This window comes from Muntiacus reevesi, chromosome 7, assembly GCF_963930625.1.
Source record: "Muntiacus reevesi chromosome 7, mMunRee1.1, whole genome shotgun sequence".
NCBI lineage: Eukaryota > Metazoa > Chordata > Mammalia > Artiodactyla > Cervidae > Muntiacus > Muntiacus reevesi.
This window is the reverse complement of record NC_089255.1, coordinates 27,976,658-27,992,737: the sequence shown is the minus strand read 5'-3', so window position 1 is coordinate 27,992,737 and position 16,080 is coordinate 27,976,658. Positions and strand designations below refer to the sequence as shown.

The 16,080-nt window shown below is 43.2% G+C and overlaps 1 protein-coding gene across 1 annotated transcript in view; it reads left to right on the top strand.

The window, feature by feature from the left end:
* RYR3 (ryanodine receptor 3) overlaps positions 1-16,080 on the top strand; it is a 368,483-nt gene that overhangs the window by 237,814 nt on the left and 114,589 nt on the right. Inside the window, exons 44-48 of the mRNA XM_065942024.1 lie at positions 1,804-1,984; positions 3,206-3,311; positions 5,925-6,045; positions 12,101-12,270; positions 15,122-15,342. Of these exons, the coding sequence (XP_065798096.1) occupies positions 1,804-1,984; positions 3,206-3,311; positions 5,925-6,045; positions 12,101-12,270; positions 15,122-15,342 (799 nt within the window). The remainder of the gene's footprint in view (positions 1-1,803; positions 1,985-3,205; positions 3,312-5,924; positions 6,046-12,100; positions 12,271-15,121; positions 15,343-16,080) is intronic.

Here is a 16,080-nt window from a genome sequence, read left to right as displayed (position 1 = left end):
TCCAAAAGACAGAGCCTACTTCTTCTGCCTTCGAGTACGAACTAGATTCAGTGAACCACTTCTCATGAATAGGATGTAGCAGAAGTGACAGTATGTGACAAGGTTGTAAAAGGTGTTGCAGCTTCCTGACGCTCTTTCTTGGACCCTTTGCTCTGTGGGAAGCCAGCTGGCGTGTCATGAGAACACTCAGGCAGCCCTTGAAGAGGTCTCATGGTGAGGAGCTGAGGCCTCCTGCTCACAGCCATGTGAGTGAGCATGGAAGCTGATCCTCCACATCCAGTCAAGCCTTCAGAAGATGGCAGCCCTGGCTGACATTTTTACTGCAGCCTCATGGGAGATCCCAAGTCAGGGCTTAGTCACTCCCAAATTCCTGAACTACAAAAACTATGAGATAATAGTTAGTCTTCAATCTGTTAAGATTGAAGATAATTTTTAATACAAGGATAAGTAATTATTACAACAGTGTATCAAGATGCAACTTCTATTATAGAACTGAATCCTCCAATAATATCTAGTAATTTTATAAAAATATTTTTCTTCAGGTTTCATCCCGTACACAGTGTCAAAAAACCTTGTCTTTGAGATTTGGCCCAGGGGTGAATTCTCAGACCAAGTTAAGATTTTGCGTGAGACCCTGAGACGGAAAGTGTGTCCCATGAAATTATTTCAACAAGCTGTAAAACTGCTTTTTGTTTGTTTGTTTGTTTTTGTAAAACTACTTTTGATTATAAAACTGACTCTGAGAAGCATTGGTGATCCCTGTCCACATGTGACAGTTCACTGCTTAATCACTTCTTTGGGAAGTGATACCCTGTCTTAGTTATCTACGGTTTCTTCCAAAGAGAAATACCAGCAAATACAGTCATCAAATCTTTAGCTCCCCACAGAGGTATTCTAAGAATAACCAAGACAACTTTACCAAGTAGATTCTCACCCAGATAAATGATTTCAGAAGTGCCCTGAGGTCCATCTCCGAGAGTTTCCCTGGTGGCCCAGACCCTTAAGAACCTGCCTGCAATGTGGGAGACTTGGGTTGGATCCCTGGTTTGGGAAGATCCCCTGGAGAAGGAAATGGCAACCCACTCCAGTATTCTTGCCTGGAAAATCCCATGATACAGAGGATCTGGCAGGCTACAGGCCATGGGGTCCCAAAGAGTCAGACACGACTGAGCAACTAACACTGTCATCCCCAAGAGAGAACAACCGAGGCATGTCACCTCTCCAGATGCTAACTGAAACACACCAGCTTGAGTTACCCTATTACCTCATTTCAAGGAAGCAAGGAAATACCTATTAAGCACCCCAAGGGAGTTAATAAAGATATAAAGGTCTTTTATTCTCTAAATCACTTGTGAATTAATCAGTAATCCATGGTAGATGCAGTAGTGTTTTTCTTGCCCTCTGAGGACCTAAATATAGTGAAATAATGTGAACAGCATAAAATCCTGAACTGAGAAACAAGACTCTTGTTCTGATACTGGTTAATTGTAATACTTCAGATAAATAGATTCTGACCTAATTTATCAAAGCTTTCTCTGCATCAGTATTACCTACAAATCTTAAGAGGATGTGACAAGCTACATCAAATACTGTTCTTCCAACCTTATCAATTAGAAATCAATTCTGGGCAACCTCACCAGCAGTCCAGTGGTTAGGACTCCATGCTTTCACTGCAGGGAACACAGGTTCAATTTCTGGTCGGGAAACTAAGGTCCTGTAAGTCACATGACATGACCAAAAAAATGACATCCCTTCTGAGGTTGTCCTCTCCAGTGAGATGGTAATAATGCCTCTTTCCCTTAGGTGAAAGTGTGGAAGAAAATGCTAGTGTCGTGGTCAAGCTGCTCATCAGACGCCCCGAGTGCTTCGGCCCCGCCCTGCGGGGTGAAGGAGGAAATGGTCTGTTGGCGGCCATGCAAGGCGCCATTAAGATCTCTGAGAACCCAGCCCTCGACCTCCCCTCACAGGGCTACAAGAGGGAAGTGTAAGTGAATAGAATTGCCTTCCAGCCTCCATGTGGTTGGTGAGCTCCCCAATATTCTCAGTACATGAATGATAAAGCAAATGTCAATAACCTCTCCCTGGTAGAAGAAGCACAGGCTCGTTACAGCTGTTGCTCAAACAGCTTAGATCACTTCGTGAGCTTGTTATCTTGACTCTCCCAGTAAGCCTCGTAATCAGTCTTATCTTCCCTGCCTTCCGCTTCCCCTGCTCCAGTCAGGTCAGTTGGCAAATCGAGAAGTCGCAAGCTCAGGCCCCACCACACCCCACCCCCATACCTCCCTATGGCATCCCCACCAGAGGAAACTCGATCTAGGTTAACAGGTCTGGACCAACACGGTTCCAGTCACCGTCTAACTCCAGCCCGTCCCCTTCAGTATTTTGAACCCCAGTGTTTCACCTCATATCTCTCATACTTTTAAAAAGAAGGAGCAACCTCCACTTCCTCTTCTGAAAGTGTCTGATTTGATTCTTGAGGTAAAAATAAAGCTGCATAATGTGAAAAATCACAACTCTACTAATCTTGGAATTTAACAGTTAAAGATGTAGTTAGTACATTATCGGCCTTGTGACCTTCCTTTCACTATGTCTTGTGACATCTTATCCCATCTCCCTCTTATCACAGCCTCTGGATTAGACCCCAGAAACTAGAGAAGGGATATAACTCAGCAAAGCTTGGGATTTAACTCCATCCAGGGGCTTTATTATTTATTTATTTATTTATTTATTTTTTGGTCATCATCTCTGGTAGGTGAGCTGGTCGAGTTAGAACCGAAAACATAAGCTGTCCCAACTTCCTCATGTAATGTGAGAAAAACTGAGGCCCAGAGTCATATAGCTTCTTAGCATCACAGCCAGAGCCTGAACTTGGCCTTCCTGCTCCTGTCCAATGTGCTTTCCATGTCTACCTAGCAGGAAAATGACGGAATGGTTGGTAGACATTTTGGGGGTCACAGTGCTGCTCCATGAGTGTGTAGTCTGCACGATTCACTCGTGTCAGTTAAGTTCATGGGAATATATTTGGGTCATTTGAGCTTGCTGAGTTAAACCACCTCATTGACCTCTGGGGGGAGAGAAAGAGTCCAGTGGAAAGGATGCGTGATGCCCAGGGTGAGCAGAGAAAGTATTTCCAATATTGTGTCTCGAACATGGTGCCACCTGCATGACTTCCTTACAGCTCCTTGTGTTGCTTCTGTCTCAGCAGCACAGAGGACGATGAAGATGAAGAGATTGTGCACATGGGCAATGCAATCATGTCATTTTATTCGGCTCTTATAGACCTGCTGGGCCGCTGTGCTCCTGAGATGCATGTAAGTGATGAGTTCCCAGAGAGCAGCTCTGAGGGACCTGAATCAGGAACGTGGTAGATTTCTTAAACGTCATTTCTTCTTCTGTCCCTGGCATGTGTGAATGTGCCTTTCTCTCTGTTCCTTCTAGCCAAAATCAAAAGTGGTTTCTGCCTCTGGTACCTGATTCTACAGCTTTCTAAGGAATGACTCCTGGGAAAATCTCTGTGTTGTGTGATTTCTCTGTGACCCTACTAGGGCATATCTGCTACATATTCTTGTTTCAGAAGCTTCCAAAAATTACATTCCCTTGCACCTCAGCCTGGTCACAATATGACCAACTTGATTTTGTGATTGTCTCTGTCTGGACACTCCACGTGGAAAATCTTTTCTTGATGACCATGGTGTTAGGCATGAGGAAGGTAGTCATGATTCATGTTTGATTATTTCCCAGCGGTAAGCTTTGCAGACACACTGGAAAAGATGATTCTATTTTCATGAGATGTCTTCTCAAACATTCAGTTTCAAACTGAATTGGTGTTTTCACCTTCCCTTTTTCATCTCTGCTGGGGATGGAGCTACATAGTGACCTTATTTCTCATAAAGTCTCACATTATTAAGTGAGAGAGAAAATACTTGCTTCTTGTAGGAAAATAGAAGACATAGCTTCTTATATTTTAAAAATACTTGGTAACTGTTTAATAGAACTTTGTTCATTCAGGGCTCTGGTGCGCTCTCCACAGTGTTCACTGCATTTGGATTATGCCAGTGTCTTCTAAAAGTATTTGCAATGCAGACTGGGGTGATATAAATAGTGTTTTCTGGTAATGATGAGGTTATATATTCAGTCACAGCCAAGATAACAGTGGGTATGTTGTATTTAATGCTAATGAAAAGATAACATTGATTTAAGTAGTGGCTTTCAAATTTTTTTGACCAAAAAAATTATTTTGATCATAGTAAGAAATTTTGAGTTGGCTAACAAGATCATTTGGGTTTTTCTATAACAAATTTTTCCAAACAAACTTGTTGGGCAATTTAATATAATTTACATTGCAACCTAGTATACATATGTTCCAGAAACAAAACTTATCCTTGCTATGGCTAATGCACTCTAATATTTTATATTCTATTCTAATATTTCATGCTTCTTAATGCTGGTGACAATCCACTAACTGATTTTACAGCCCACCAGTTGGTCAAGACTACAGTTTGAAAGACACTGCATTAAAGCATTCACTCTTATCTTTCTTCCTGTATGCCATGGTATTATCTACTTAACAATGTAGCCTGTTTGGAAATCCATCTACAAGTGTTTAGGGGAACTATTCTAGTATGGAAGAATCTAGGGTAAAACTACTGTGTGCTTTTGTGACCCCATAAACTGTAGCCCACCAGGCTCCTCTGTCCATAAGATTTTCCAGGCAAGAATACTGGAGTGGGTTGCCATTTCCCTCTCCAAAAAAGTACTGTAGAGAAAAGAAAATCTAAATCTTCAAAGGGGGGAGGCTGATCAGAATTCTTAACTTGTAGTAGTTTCTAGTTCCTACTGTGGAACTAGCACCTTACTATCTTTCCATTTCTGTGCTGTTAAACAAATAAAGGAAAATGAAAGGGAGCTAGGGAAATTCTCAGATGTCCTACTATCTTAGGGTGGGGGGTCAGTTCCCCTGATCACCTGTCATCTCTTCACAAAGCAGGTTACACAGTTTGCCTAGTCTCAGGAAGACTGGCCACATGGGATGGCTAAACCTTCAGAGCCCCACCTGGGGGAGAGTTTCTCCCTTGCTTACTGCCCCTCAGATTCAACCTCATAAACACATACACATACTTCTCCCATGGCCCTTTCTGTGTGAGTAAGGGGAAGGGGTGATGCAGTCTTCACTCACAGCTGCTCCTTTGCCTACAGCTAGGGTCACACATAGGTGTTCCCCTGCCTCTGATCCTGCAAGCATGTGTCCCAGCATGTCAACCAACTACCTCCTAGGTAGGCTCAGTCCTGAGCTCATGACACTTACCTCGCCAGCTCAGAGCCTGTGCCCAGAAGCGTGCCTGCTGCCCCCACATCCAGGAGGACGTGCCTGTCTACATGCCCACCATGGCTGTAAGAATCAGGTTATCCATCCCCAAACAACTCCCTTGAGATGCTGAAGTTCTCTGTGACATCGTCTATACCCCTCTTGTTGCCCTATTCCCGGCATAAATCAAACTTTTTTGGGAAACCAAAAAAAACCTGAGTCGTGTCTACATTTAGCAGAATTCCAGGGTCTGGAATCATGGCCACATGGTCACAACTCTTGCCATGGCCACCGAGAGTTCCCAGGACTGCAGTCACACTGAGGCTCAACAACAGGCCGCCTTCACTGCTGAGATTACATGACTGTTGCTATCACAGCAAAGGAATCCACTTGTCCTCCTCGGCCAGTTATTCCCTCAGTAGCACCTCTTCTAGAAAATCAGGAGAAAGCGCTTCTTTTTTTTTGTGGCCACCCATGTCTAGAACAATTAGGGAGGCATAAAAGTGTACCCATCCCATCCCCCCACAAGGAGAATCATTTTACTGCCCAAGGTTTGAAGGTGGGGTGGAGTGGGCGTATGGGAACCTCATTTATCTTCCTCTCCAACCCTACCTTGCAGCTTATCCAGACAGGGAAGGGAGAGGCCATCCGCATCAGGTCCATCCTGCGCTCCCTGGTTCCCACCGAGGACTTGGTTGGAATCATCAGCATCCCCTTGAAACTGCCTTCCCTGAACAAAGGTAAGGGAATGGCTGAGGACTGAGTCCTGCCAGCCTCCCCAGGGCCACCCGCTCGCAGCAGGATCCTGTGGGCAGTGCAGGGGTCCTCCCTGCCTCCTCCTGCAGGGCAGGCTTCACAGGGACAAGATCTCGCTCTTTTTCTGGCGGTGAAGAGTTCTCTCCTCCCAGCTCCAGCTGGCTGCTTGTCTCTGCTCTTTTGGGTTGAGACTTCCCTACTCCATGTCCCATAAATGCGGCTAGTCCAGACCTCACTGTCTTCTGAACTCCAGTCATCTGGAGGGAGGCTGATGGACTGGGGCCAACAGGAGCTCTCCCCAAACCTCCCATCTCCTTTGCCTCTGTGCCCCCAAACTGTGCAGCCAGCTGGGGCAGTGGAAGGATAGGGTCTGACCCAGGCTCCCTCGGCCATAGTGCTATGCACCTCACGGCCATGGACCATAAAGGGTCTTCTCCCACGGCTTCTCATGACATTGGGCATAAGTCCGTGTTAACCTTACAAAACTTATACTCTCCCAAAAACACAGAGGCTCTCCATGTCACTCCACCTACCATCTAGTTAGTTTCCTCCCGGCTGATGGAAAAATTGAAAAGATAGCGTGATTCTGCTGCAGTGTTTCCCAAACTGGTGTTCCGCGAGACATTTTGGTAAAGGATACTAATTGCTATACATGTTAACAAGGGGTTTGGAGTCAAATAAGTTTGGGAAATCTGGGGATATATCTCCTTTTTCTATCTTTATTGAGATATAACTGACATATAATGTTGTGTAAGTTTAAGATGTACAGTGTGATGATTTGATATGTTTATCAAAATTAAGTAAATGCATGCTTCACCTTGCATAGTTATTATTTGTTGTTGTTATGGTGGGAACATTTAAGTTCTACTCTCATAGTAACTCTCAAGTATACAGTACAGCGTTGTTAACTGTGGTCACCATGCCGTACATTACATCCCCCAAACTTACTCATCTCGTAACTGAAAGTTTGTACTCTTTGGCCAACATCTTCCTTTTCTCTCACTTCCCCCAACATGTAGTAACCGTCAATCTACTCTCACTTTCTATGAGTTCAATTATTTTAATATGAGCTCATACAATACTTGTCTTTCTCTAATTTATTTCGCTTAGTATTATATCCTCAAGATCCATCCATTTTGCAACACATGGCAGGATTTCCTCCTTTTATAGCTAAATAGTGTTACCCTCTGTGTGTCTGTGTGTGTCCATATGTATGTATATACCACATTTTCTCTATCCATCTATCTGTGGACACTTAGACTATTTTTTCTATGTGTTAGTTATTGTGAGTAATGTCGCAATCAACATAAGGATGCAGATACCTCTTGAAGATACTGATTTTGTTTCCTTTGGCTATATATCCAGAAGTGGGATTGCTGGATCATTTGGTTGTTCTGTTTGTGATTTTGAGGAAACTCAACACTTTTTCCATAGTGGCTACACAATGTATATTTCCACCAATAAGGGTGCCCTTTTCTCCTTATCCTTGCCAACTTTTTTTTTCCTTTTTTTTTTTTAATTTTTATTTTTTTTTATTAGTTGGAGGCTAATTACTTCACAACATTTCAGTGGGTTTTGTCATACATTGACATGAATCAGCCATGGAGTTACACGTATTCCCCATCCCGATCCCCCCTCCCACCTCCCTCTCCACCTGACTCCTCAGGGTCCTCCCAGTGCACCAGGCCAGAGCACTTGACTCATGCATCCCACCTGGGCTGGTGATCTGTTTCACCATAGATAATATACATGCTGTTCTTTTGAAACATCCCACCCTCACCTTCTCCCACAGAGTTCAAAATTCTGTTCTGTACTTCTGTGTCTCTTTATGTTTTGCATATAGGGTTATCATTACCATCTTTCTAAATTCCATATATATGTGTTAGTATGCTGTAATGTTCTTTATCTTTCTGGCTTACTTCACTCTGTATAATGGGCTCCAGTTTCATCCATCTCATTAGAACTGATTCAAATGAATTCTTTTTAATGGCTGAGTAATATTCCATGGTGTATATGTACAACAGCTTCCTTATCCATTCGTCTGCTGATGGTCATCTAGGTTGCTTCCATGTCCTGGCTATTATAAACAGTGCTGCGATGAACATTGGGGTGCACGTGTCTCTTTCAGATCTGGTTTCCTCGGTGTGTATGCCCAGGAGTGGTATTGCTTGGTCATATCCTTGCCAACATTTTTTATCCCTTGTTTTTTTTTATTGAACAATCATTCTGATGAGTGTGAGGTGATATGTCCTTGTGGTTTTGATTTGCATTTCCCTGATGGTGAGTGATGTTAAGCGTCTCTTCATGTATTTGTTGGTCATTTGTATGTCTTCGGAAAATATCTGTTTGGGTCCTTTGCCCATTTTAAATCAGAGCATTTGTTTTAGTTGTTGAGTTTTTGAGTTCCTTATATATTTTGGATATTAACTCCTTATTAGATATATGATTTGCAAATATTTTATTGCATTCTGTAAGTTGCCTTCTCATATTGTTGTTTCTTTTGCTACGCAAAAACTCATTAGCTTAATTTGTCCCACTTATTGATTTTTACTTTTGGTGTCATATATCCAGAAAAATAATTGCCAAGACCCTATCAAGGAGCTTACCCACTGTGTTTCCTTCTAGGAATTTTAGTTTCTATTCTTACATTTAAGTCTTTAATCTATTTCTAGTCAACTTTTTTGATAAACTTTTGTGTGAGATAGGAATCCAAATTCTTTTCATCTCTGATTTTAGATAATTTTATTATAATTTGTCTTAGAGAAGATGGTTTGGGATTGAAATTTGAGGGTGACTTATTAGCTTTATAAACTTGGATGTCCAAATATCTCCTCAGGTTTGGGAAATTCTCAGCCATTATGTCTTTAAAATATGCTTTCTGCTGCTTTCTTCCTCTTTTCTCCTGAACTCCGGTGATAGGTAAATTGTTGCTCTTAATGGTGTCCCTTAAACCCTGTAGACCTTCTTTATTCTTTTTCATTATTTTTTTCTGTTTGTTCTGCTTACTGGATAATTTCAAGTCATTTGTCTCTGGGTTCACTGATTCTTCTGCTTGGTCCCGAAGAAGCTCTCTATTGAATTTTTCCATTTAGTCATTATATTCTTCAGCCCTAATATTTCTTTTCTGTTCTTTTTAGTGCTTTATGTTTTGTTCTATCACTTTGTTGAACTTATATTTTTGTTCCTGTTTTCTTTATATCATTAAGTTGTTTATCTGGATTCTCTTGTAGCTCTCTAAGCATCTTTAGAATAACCATTTAAGCTTCTTTGTCAGGCCATTCATACATTGCTGTTTGTTTAGTTTCAGTTACTAGGCATTTGCTGTGTTCTTTTTGTGGAGCATGTTTCTCTTGTTCTTTATGAGCCCTGTAGCCTTGCATAGGAACTGTGCATTTGAGGAAGCAGTCACCTCTTCCAGACTCCATGGACTGCCTTTGGTGAAGAAAGACCTTCACCTTCAGGTGGGGCTCTTCTGGTGCCGGAATGTAAGGCAACTTCAGGTCCAGACAGCACATGTCTTGTTGACTCGGGCCCCTGGGGTCAACAGTATTGATGACTGCGTGGTTCTTAGCCAGAGCTGCCTGGGGTCCTCGATGACTGAAAGGGCTTTCGGGGCCCTAAGCAGTGCTTCAGGCCTAGCATCTAGGGACCAGGGAAGCAGTGGTGGTGGTGGCCAGAGCCAGTGGTACACACACTTGCAGGGACCAGCTGCAGACACACATGTAGTGGCAAGGGCGGCGCCAGCAGCAAAGACCAGAGCCAGCTGTGGGTACATTGGCACGTGGGGTGACCCTGCTGGGTCTCACCTGGGTGCGTGTACAGCAGTGAAGGCCCAGAATGGGAGCTGGGCTGGCAGCATGCAGGTGCATAGCTGGAGTGGCTAGCTCTGCAGCTGAAGGAGTCTAGATGGTATCTCATACTTGGACAATCACAGAGGCTGGGGCTGGCTGCTGGTGCAGATTTGGGGTTCTGGCTGTTGCTGGGGAGCAATGGGGGAGAGTCAGGTGACTGGGCATCTGTGGACACACAAACCCATGGGACAGAATCCTGTGAAATCTGGATTTTGTGGTGGCTGTGCTGGCTTTTGGTTTCTTCAGTGGTGAAAGCTGCTGAGTCCTCAGCAAGCAGGTCACTGGGAAACAGGGCTTCTCCTACTGGGTGGCTGATACTGGTCACCCCTGCCCTTCTTTCCTGTTCCCAGGTGTCTCTAGGCTTCTCAGCCTTGCCAGTCTCTGGGTGGGGTGAAACCAAAGCTGGTCCTTCATGCAGTGCCCCAGAAGGCTCTGGAAACCAATCACACACCCTACTCTCACTAACTGGCAAAAGAAACTCTTTCTACTTGAGTTTCCTTCTTGGCGCTGACCAATGCCAACCTGAAGAATGCAGGCAACATGAAGCCACCCTTCCCTCCCTTTTTGTGCACTTACTCTCAGGTATTTTATTCCACTATATTCACTGGAAGGACTGATGCTGAAGCTGAAACTCCAATACTTTGGCCACCTGATGCAAAGAGCCAGTTCACTGGAAAAGACCCTGATGATGTGAAAGATTGAGGGCAGGAGGAGAAGTGGGCAACAGAGGACCAGATGGTTGGATGGCATCACCAGCTCAATGACATGAGTTTGGGTAAACTCCTGGGGATAGCAAAGGACAGGGAAGCCTGGTGTGCCTCAGTCCATGGAGTCACAAAGAGTCGGACACGACTGAGTGACTGAACAACAAATGTTGCCGCAGTTTATTGAGTGGAGCCCTCGCTAAGCCCTCCCCAAGCTGGTATTGTCCATGGATAGCTGATCTTTGTGGGGAGATCGAGGTTGTGGTCTCCTACTCCCCCCATCTTGGTGACATCATTCTTGAATATATCACATTTTATAACTTCATGAAGCCTCTGAGAAATCATGTGGTAAAGAAGATATATGTTGAACTCACTGTTTCCCAAACTTTTTGAACACAGAACGCTCATTAGCATCCCGTAAAAGTACTCTCTTCGGAATACCGGATGTTTGAGAGATTAATTCAGCACCCCCCCCCCCCCCGGTTCATAAACAGCTCCCCCTAGTGCTCAGGGGAGGAGACGCAGGCAGCGTCCTGTCTGGAAGGAGTCCTCCTCTCATTGCTCTCCCCAAGTCCTACTGAATTAGGTTTGGGGCTGGATAGCCCCAAATGTTTGCAACTCTCAGGGTGCCTTATGAAGTACAAGATTTATATAAGCTGTGACTTTAGCTTGATCATTCCGGGGCGCTCTTTTCTAGTTTTTGGTCTTAACTGTAGGAGGAAGACTTTTTCTTTTTTATCCTCTTTAGAGATCCTTTTCGTTCTCCACGTCGAGAAAATTTTTTTTTCTTCATGGCATTTTCCTCACTTTATCTTTGACCCTTTTTATTAAAATAAGGTGACAATTCTTGGATGATTTTCTGATCTAAATTTCACCTAAACCAGATAATACTTACTAAATACTGAAAGAGTATGTCCTCAGTCTTGTGCTATTTAGGTTGCAATGCTTCTAAGCATGACATACTTTTCAATTCAATCTGCCTTACATTTTTCTCCCTCTCTTTTTTATGTCATCATTCAACAAAGCAGTAAATCAAGCCCTGACTCCTGGCATTTGCTCACCAACCTCAAGCTCCCAATGTGATACTGCTGAGCATAGAATTGGACAGAGAATTCACATAGCACCCTGCTGTACTGTATTTCCAACATACAAATACATTAGATGTAAATAAAATCAAATATAAATTATAGTACAATAATTGGGAAGTGATAAACTTGGAATATTTGTCACGTTTTAAAATATAATATGCTTAATTACAAATTATAATTTTAATAATGGACATATCTAATAATGGGCTCACTAAATTCCTGATATTTTAGCAATCAACTCTTCCAAGCCAGTATAAACTGACTCTAGCACGTTGTATTATTTCAAAAATTCCTATTTCTTGTCAGGAGAACAAGCCATAGACAGACAAGCTCTGTGTTCCATTTGAAACTGTGGAGATAGAAAAGGGAATTTGACATTCTCTGTGTTTCTTTCAGATGGGTCGGTCAGTGAACCAGATATGGCAGCCAACTTCTGCCCTGACCACAAGGCGCCCATGGTACTGTTCTTGGACCGTGTGTATGGCATCAAGGATCAAACTTTTCTGCTCCACCTGCTGGAAGTTGGATTTTTACCTGACTTAAGAGCCTCTGCCTCCCTAGATACAGTAAGTGGTTAAAATGAGAAAATTATTTTTTCATCACTGTAAGCGATTAGTATTGGAATTAGAAGTGAAGTTTCTATCCACTCCCTGATCACATATTAGTAGCTTGCTTTAAAGGGTGAGAAAATGGAGAAACAAGAAATGGAGGATCTGAATTTCCTGGTCCAGAGACTTCAATGCAGGTAAACTGGACCTGAGACATTCAATCTAGCTCCGTCCAGTGCAGTTTCATGTTGTGGTGGTGGCAGGGAGTGGTTCTCTCCTGTGCATTGCAGGGTGTTTAACATCATTCCTGCCCTCTACCGGTACTACATGCCAGTAGCACACCCCCAAAGCAATTCAGCAGATGTACCCTGGGAGACACAATCACCCTCACATGAGAACTATGGCTCTATCACTTAAGAAGAAGGATGGCTGGCGAGCATGATAGGCTGAAAATACTCTTCCTACTCTGACTCCTTAAGTTATATGCACTGACCATCAGGAAGGGTAGTCTGAAGCTCAGGGCACGACAAGGTCAATGTAACGGGCCAAGTACAGATCCAAGTTTGGAAGTCAAGTGTGACGTAGGGTAATCCATCATCAACAGACATCAAGACAGGAGGCCCAGGAGTTAGAAAACAAGAATGCCAGGTGCTCCAGGTCAGGACGAAGCAGAGAGAGAGAACACTAGCGGTTCTGGGTTTAAGGAGGAAAGACCAATGAGATCAGCTTAAGTTTTAAAACAAATATTGACCAGCTTAGGTTTGTTTTTAAATTGTATTATTATTTATTTATCTAGCTGCTCTGGGTCTTTGTTGCTGCGCGTGGCTACTCTAGTTGGGGGGCCCGGGCTTCTTGTTGTTGCCGATCATAGGCTCTGGGTGCACGTGGGCTCAGCAGTTGTGGCCCATGGCCTTAGTTGCTCCGCTGCATGTGGGATCTTCTGTTCCAGGGATCGAACCACGTCCTCTGCATTGCAAGGTGGATTCTTAACCACTGGACCCTCAGGGTTGTTTTTAAACAGCCAGTGGCGTATCTTAGTTTCTCAAAGGCATCACCTGGTGTCCAAAAGCAGTAGAAGTCTGAGCTCTGGTGAGGGGTGGTCAGCTAGCCAATACTTTAACTGGGGTGAATTCCACCTGAATGAGTTACTCAGAAATGGATGGAGTCACCCAGAAGTGGAAAGTAGTATGAGCCCCAATCTGAACGGGCATTCCATCCCTATCTGTGGCATAGAGGTAAGAAATGGAATATCCATGAAGGCATTAGGGGCATATGGCTGTTTTGTAAAATTAAAACAATTAAAAGCTTCCACTGCTTTGCTTTTTTTTTTTTTTTTTTTTTGAGCTTTCTTATAAGTTCTTTGATTTAAAAAATAATTTAAAAAAAAGATTAACTTGTGGGACATTCCCAGATTTCTTGATCGAAGCGTTCACCTTGTCTATAAATCAGATAAGCAGCAAATAATCTTCTAAAATTTGGTGTTCAAATCATAGGCTTATCTACACACTAACTTCCACAAAAGAAGTTTTGTATTCAGTTTCTCAGCACATGCATTTTCATGCATTCTTTTTTGAAAACTTTTAACCAACTGGCGTCAAAGCTCTTCCTCATTTTAACAACTCTGTCTTTTAAAGAGATAAATGTGGAAGATTAGCTATTTCTTTCCATATGATTACTGCAGCTCCTAGAAGGCAAACTTTTGATAATTAATAGAAACACCCAGAAATATGTACCAGTCAAAGAAAACAGTTTATCAAGTCATGTTATAGCAAATGTGTTACAGATATAATGGCTGTGATCATCACAGGAAATAACGATATTTCATCTCTGTGGGCCTCAATGTTTCTTTAGAAATTCTGCACTTAAAAAAAAAAAAAATGACAGTTAACCATGCTTTGGCTATATTTAGTGTCACTAAGTTGGCCTTCCTTAAATCCAGCCTGTCTAAATGAGCAGAGAGAACATTGTGGGTGATGATTACAGCAGAGTTTTAGAGAAGGCCATAGGTTTCTATTCCATGTACACGTTTTCCCGTGAAGAAGTGGGTTCCCTTCAGTGATGTCTTATCCTCATGCCAATTATCAGATTGCTCACAGTGCTCATAAACTAGGTGATAGGGGTCCGAGCTCCACTTTCTCTCTGTGAAACTGTCACAAAATCAGTGTTTGAGTGCTTGCTGAGCCTGTGGTGGTGGGAGTTCAGTTGCTAAGTAGTGTCCAACTCTTGCAACCCCATGGACTATAGCCTGCCAGGTTCCTCTGTCCATGGGATTCTCCAGGCAAGAAAACTGGAATGGGTTGCCATTCCCTTCTCCAGGGGATATTCCCTACCCAGGAATCGAACCCACATCTCCTGCATTGCAGGCAGATTCTTTACCACTGAGTCACAAGGAGCCTGTAACCGTTTGCTAATCTCAAAAGCACAAGAGGACAGCTTGTGAGTCTCCATGATGAGAGACAAGAGATGGAGAACCAGAATAATATTATAACTAATAATACAGGAACTTGGAAGTTGGACTTTGCAAACAACAAGGGTGTTGGGTTAGACTGGTCATCAGCTCATTTTAACAAGGGTTTGGGATTCTTCTTTAAGGAAACAGGTGTTTGTGGACCATTTGGAATGTGTTAACACCAGTCAGCCTTTGCTTTTCTTTTGTTTATTATTTCTTTTAACCTGATTCCTTTTTTTCCTTTAAGATGCAAAAGAGAAACAGGTCTCTTTAGACAGAGTAGGCAGTTGTTCAGTCTGTCACTGTGAAACACACATATGAGTACACCTCCCTGCCCTGCTGGTTATGAGCTCAGCACAGGGGAAGCCTGGCCCTGTCCTTCCCAGGAGACTGACCAGCATCTCAATCCCCTTTTCTTAGGTTTCCCTAAGCACCACCGAGGCTGCTCTGGCCCTGAACAGGTACATATGTTCTGCTGTGCTCCCACTCCTCACAAGATGCGCCCCCCTCTTTGCCGGAACAGAGCACTACACTTCTTTGATCGACTCTACACTGCAGACAATATACAGGCTTTCCAAGGGGCGATCCCTCACCAAAGCTCAGAGGGACACCATAGAGGAGTGTTTGCTGGCCATTTGCAAGTAAGTGCACACTGCCCATGTGTTTCACTTCTGTGTGTATCTGTGTCAGCTGCATTTAGTGGTGTAACCCTAGACCTGGTAAATCTAGTCTGAGGATACACTCAGACTTTTAAGATTTTGCTGGGTCCCCTACTTGCCACAGGTTCTTTCTTTTTTTTAATGTTCTGTTGAAATATAGTTGGTTTACATTGTTGTGTTAAGTTTCAGCTATAGAGCAAAGTGATTCAGTTATATATATATTCTTCTTTAGATTTTTTCCACTGTAGATTATTAAAAGATATCATTCCCTATGCCATACAGTAGGTCCTTGTTGTTTATATATATACACATATGTATATGTATATATAATAGACAATCACACACACACACACACAGACGTACGAGCTTCCCAGGAGGCACAGTTGTAAAGAATCTATCTACCATGCAGGAGATGTGGTTTTAATTCATGGGTGGGGAAGATCCCCTAGAGGAGGAAATGACAACCCACTCCAATATCCTTGCCTGGAAAACTCCATGGACAGAGGAGCCTGAAGGGCTACAGTCCATGGGGTCACAAAGAGTCGGACATGACTGAGCGTGCACATGTGCGTGCAAGCGTACACACACACACACACACACATGTAATAAACTCCTAATTTACGCACAGGCTGCACAGGCTCTTTCTGATGAAGCTCATCTCTTGCTCTGGGGAAGTGATGGAACTGACAGCTCAGACTCTAGCCCTGAGGATTGGTAGGC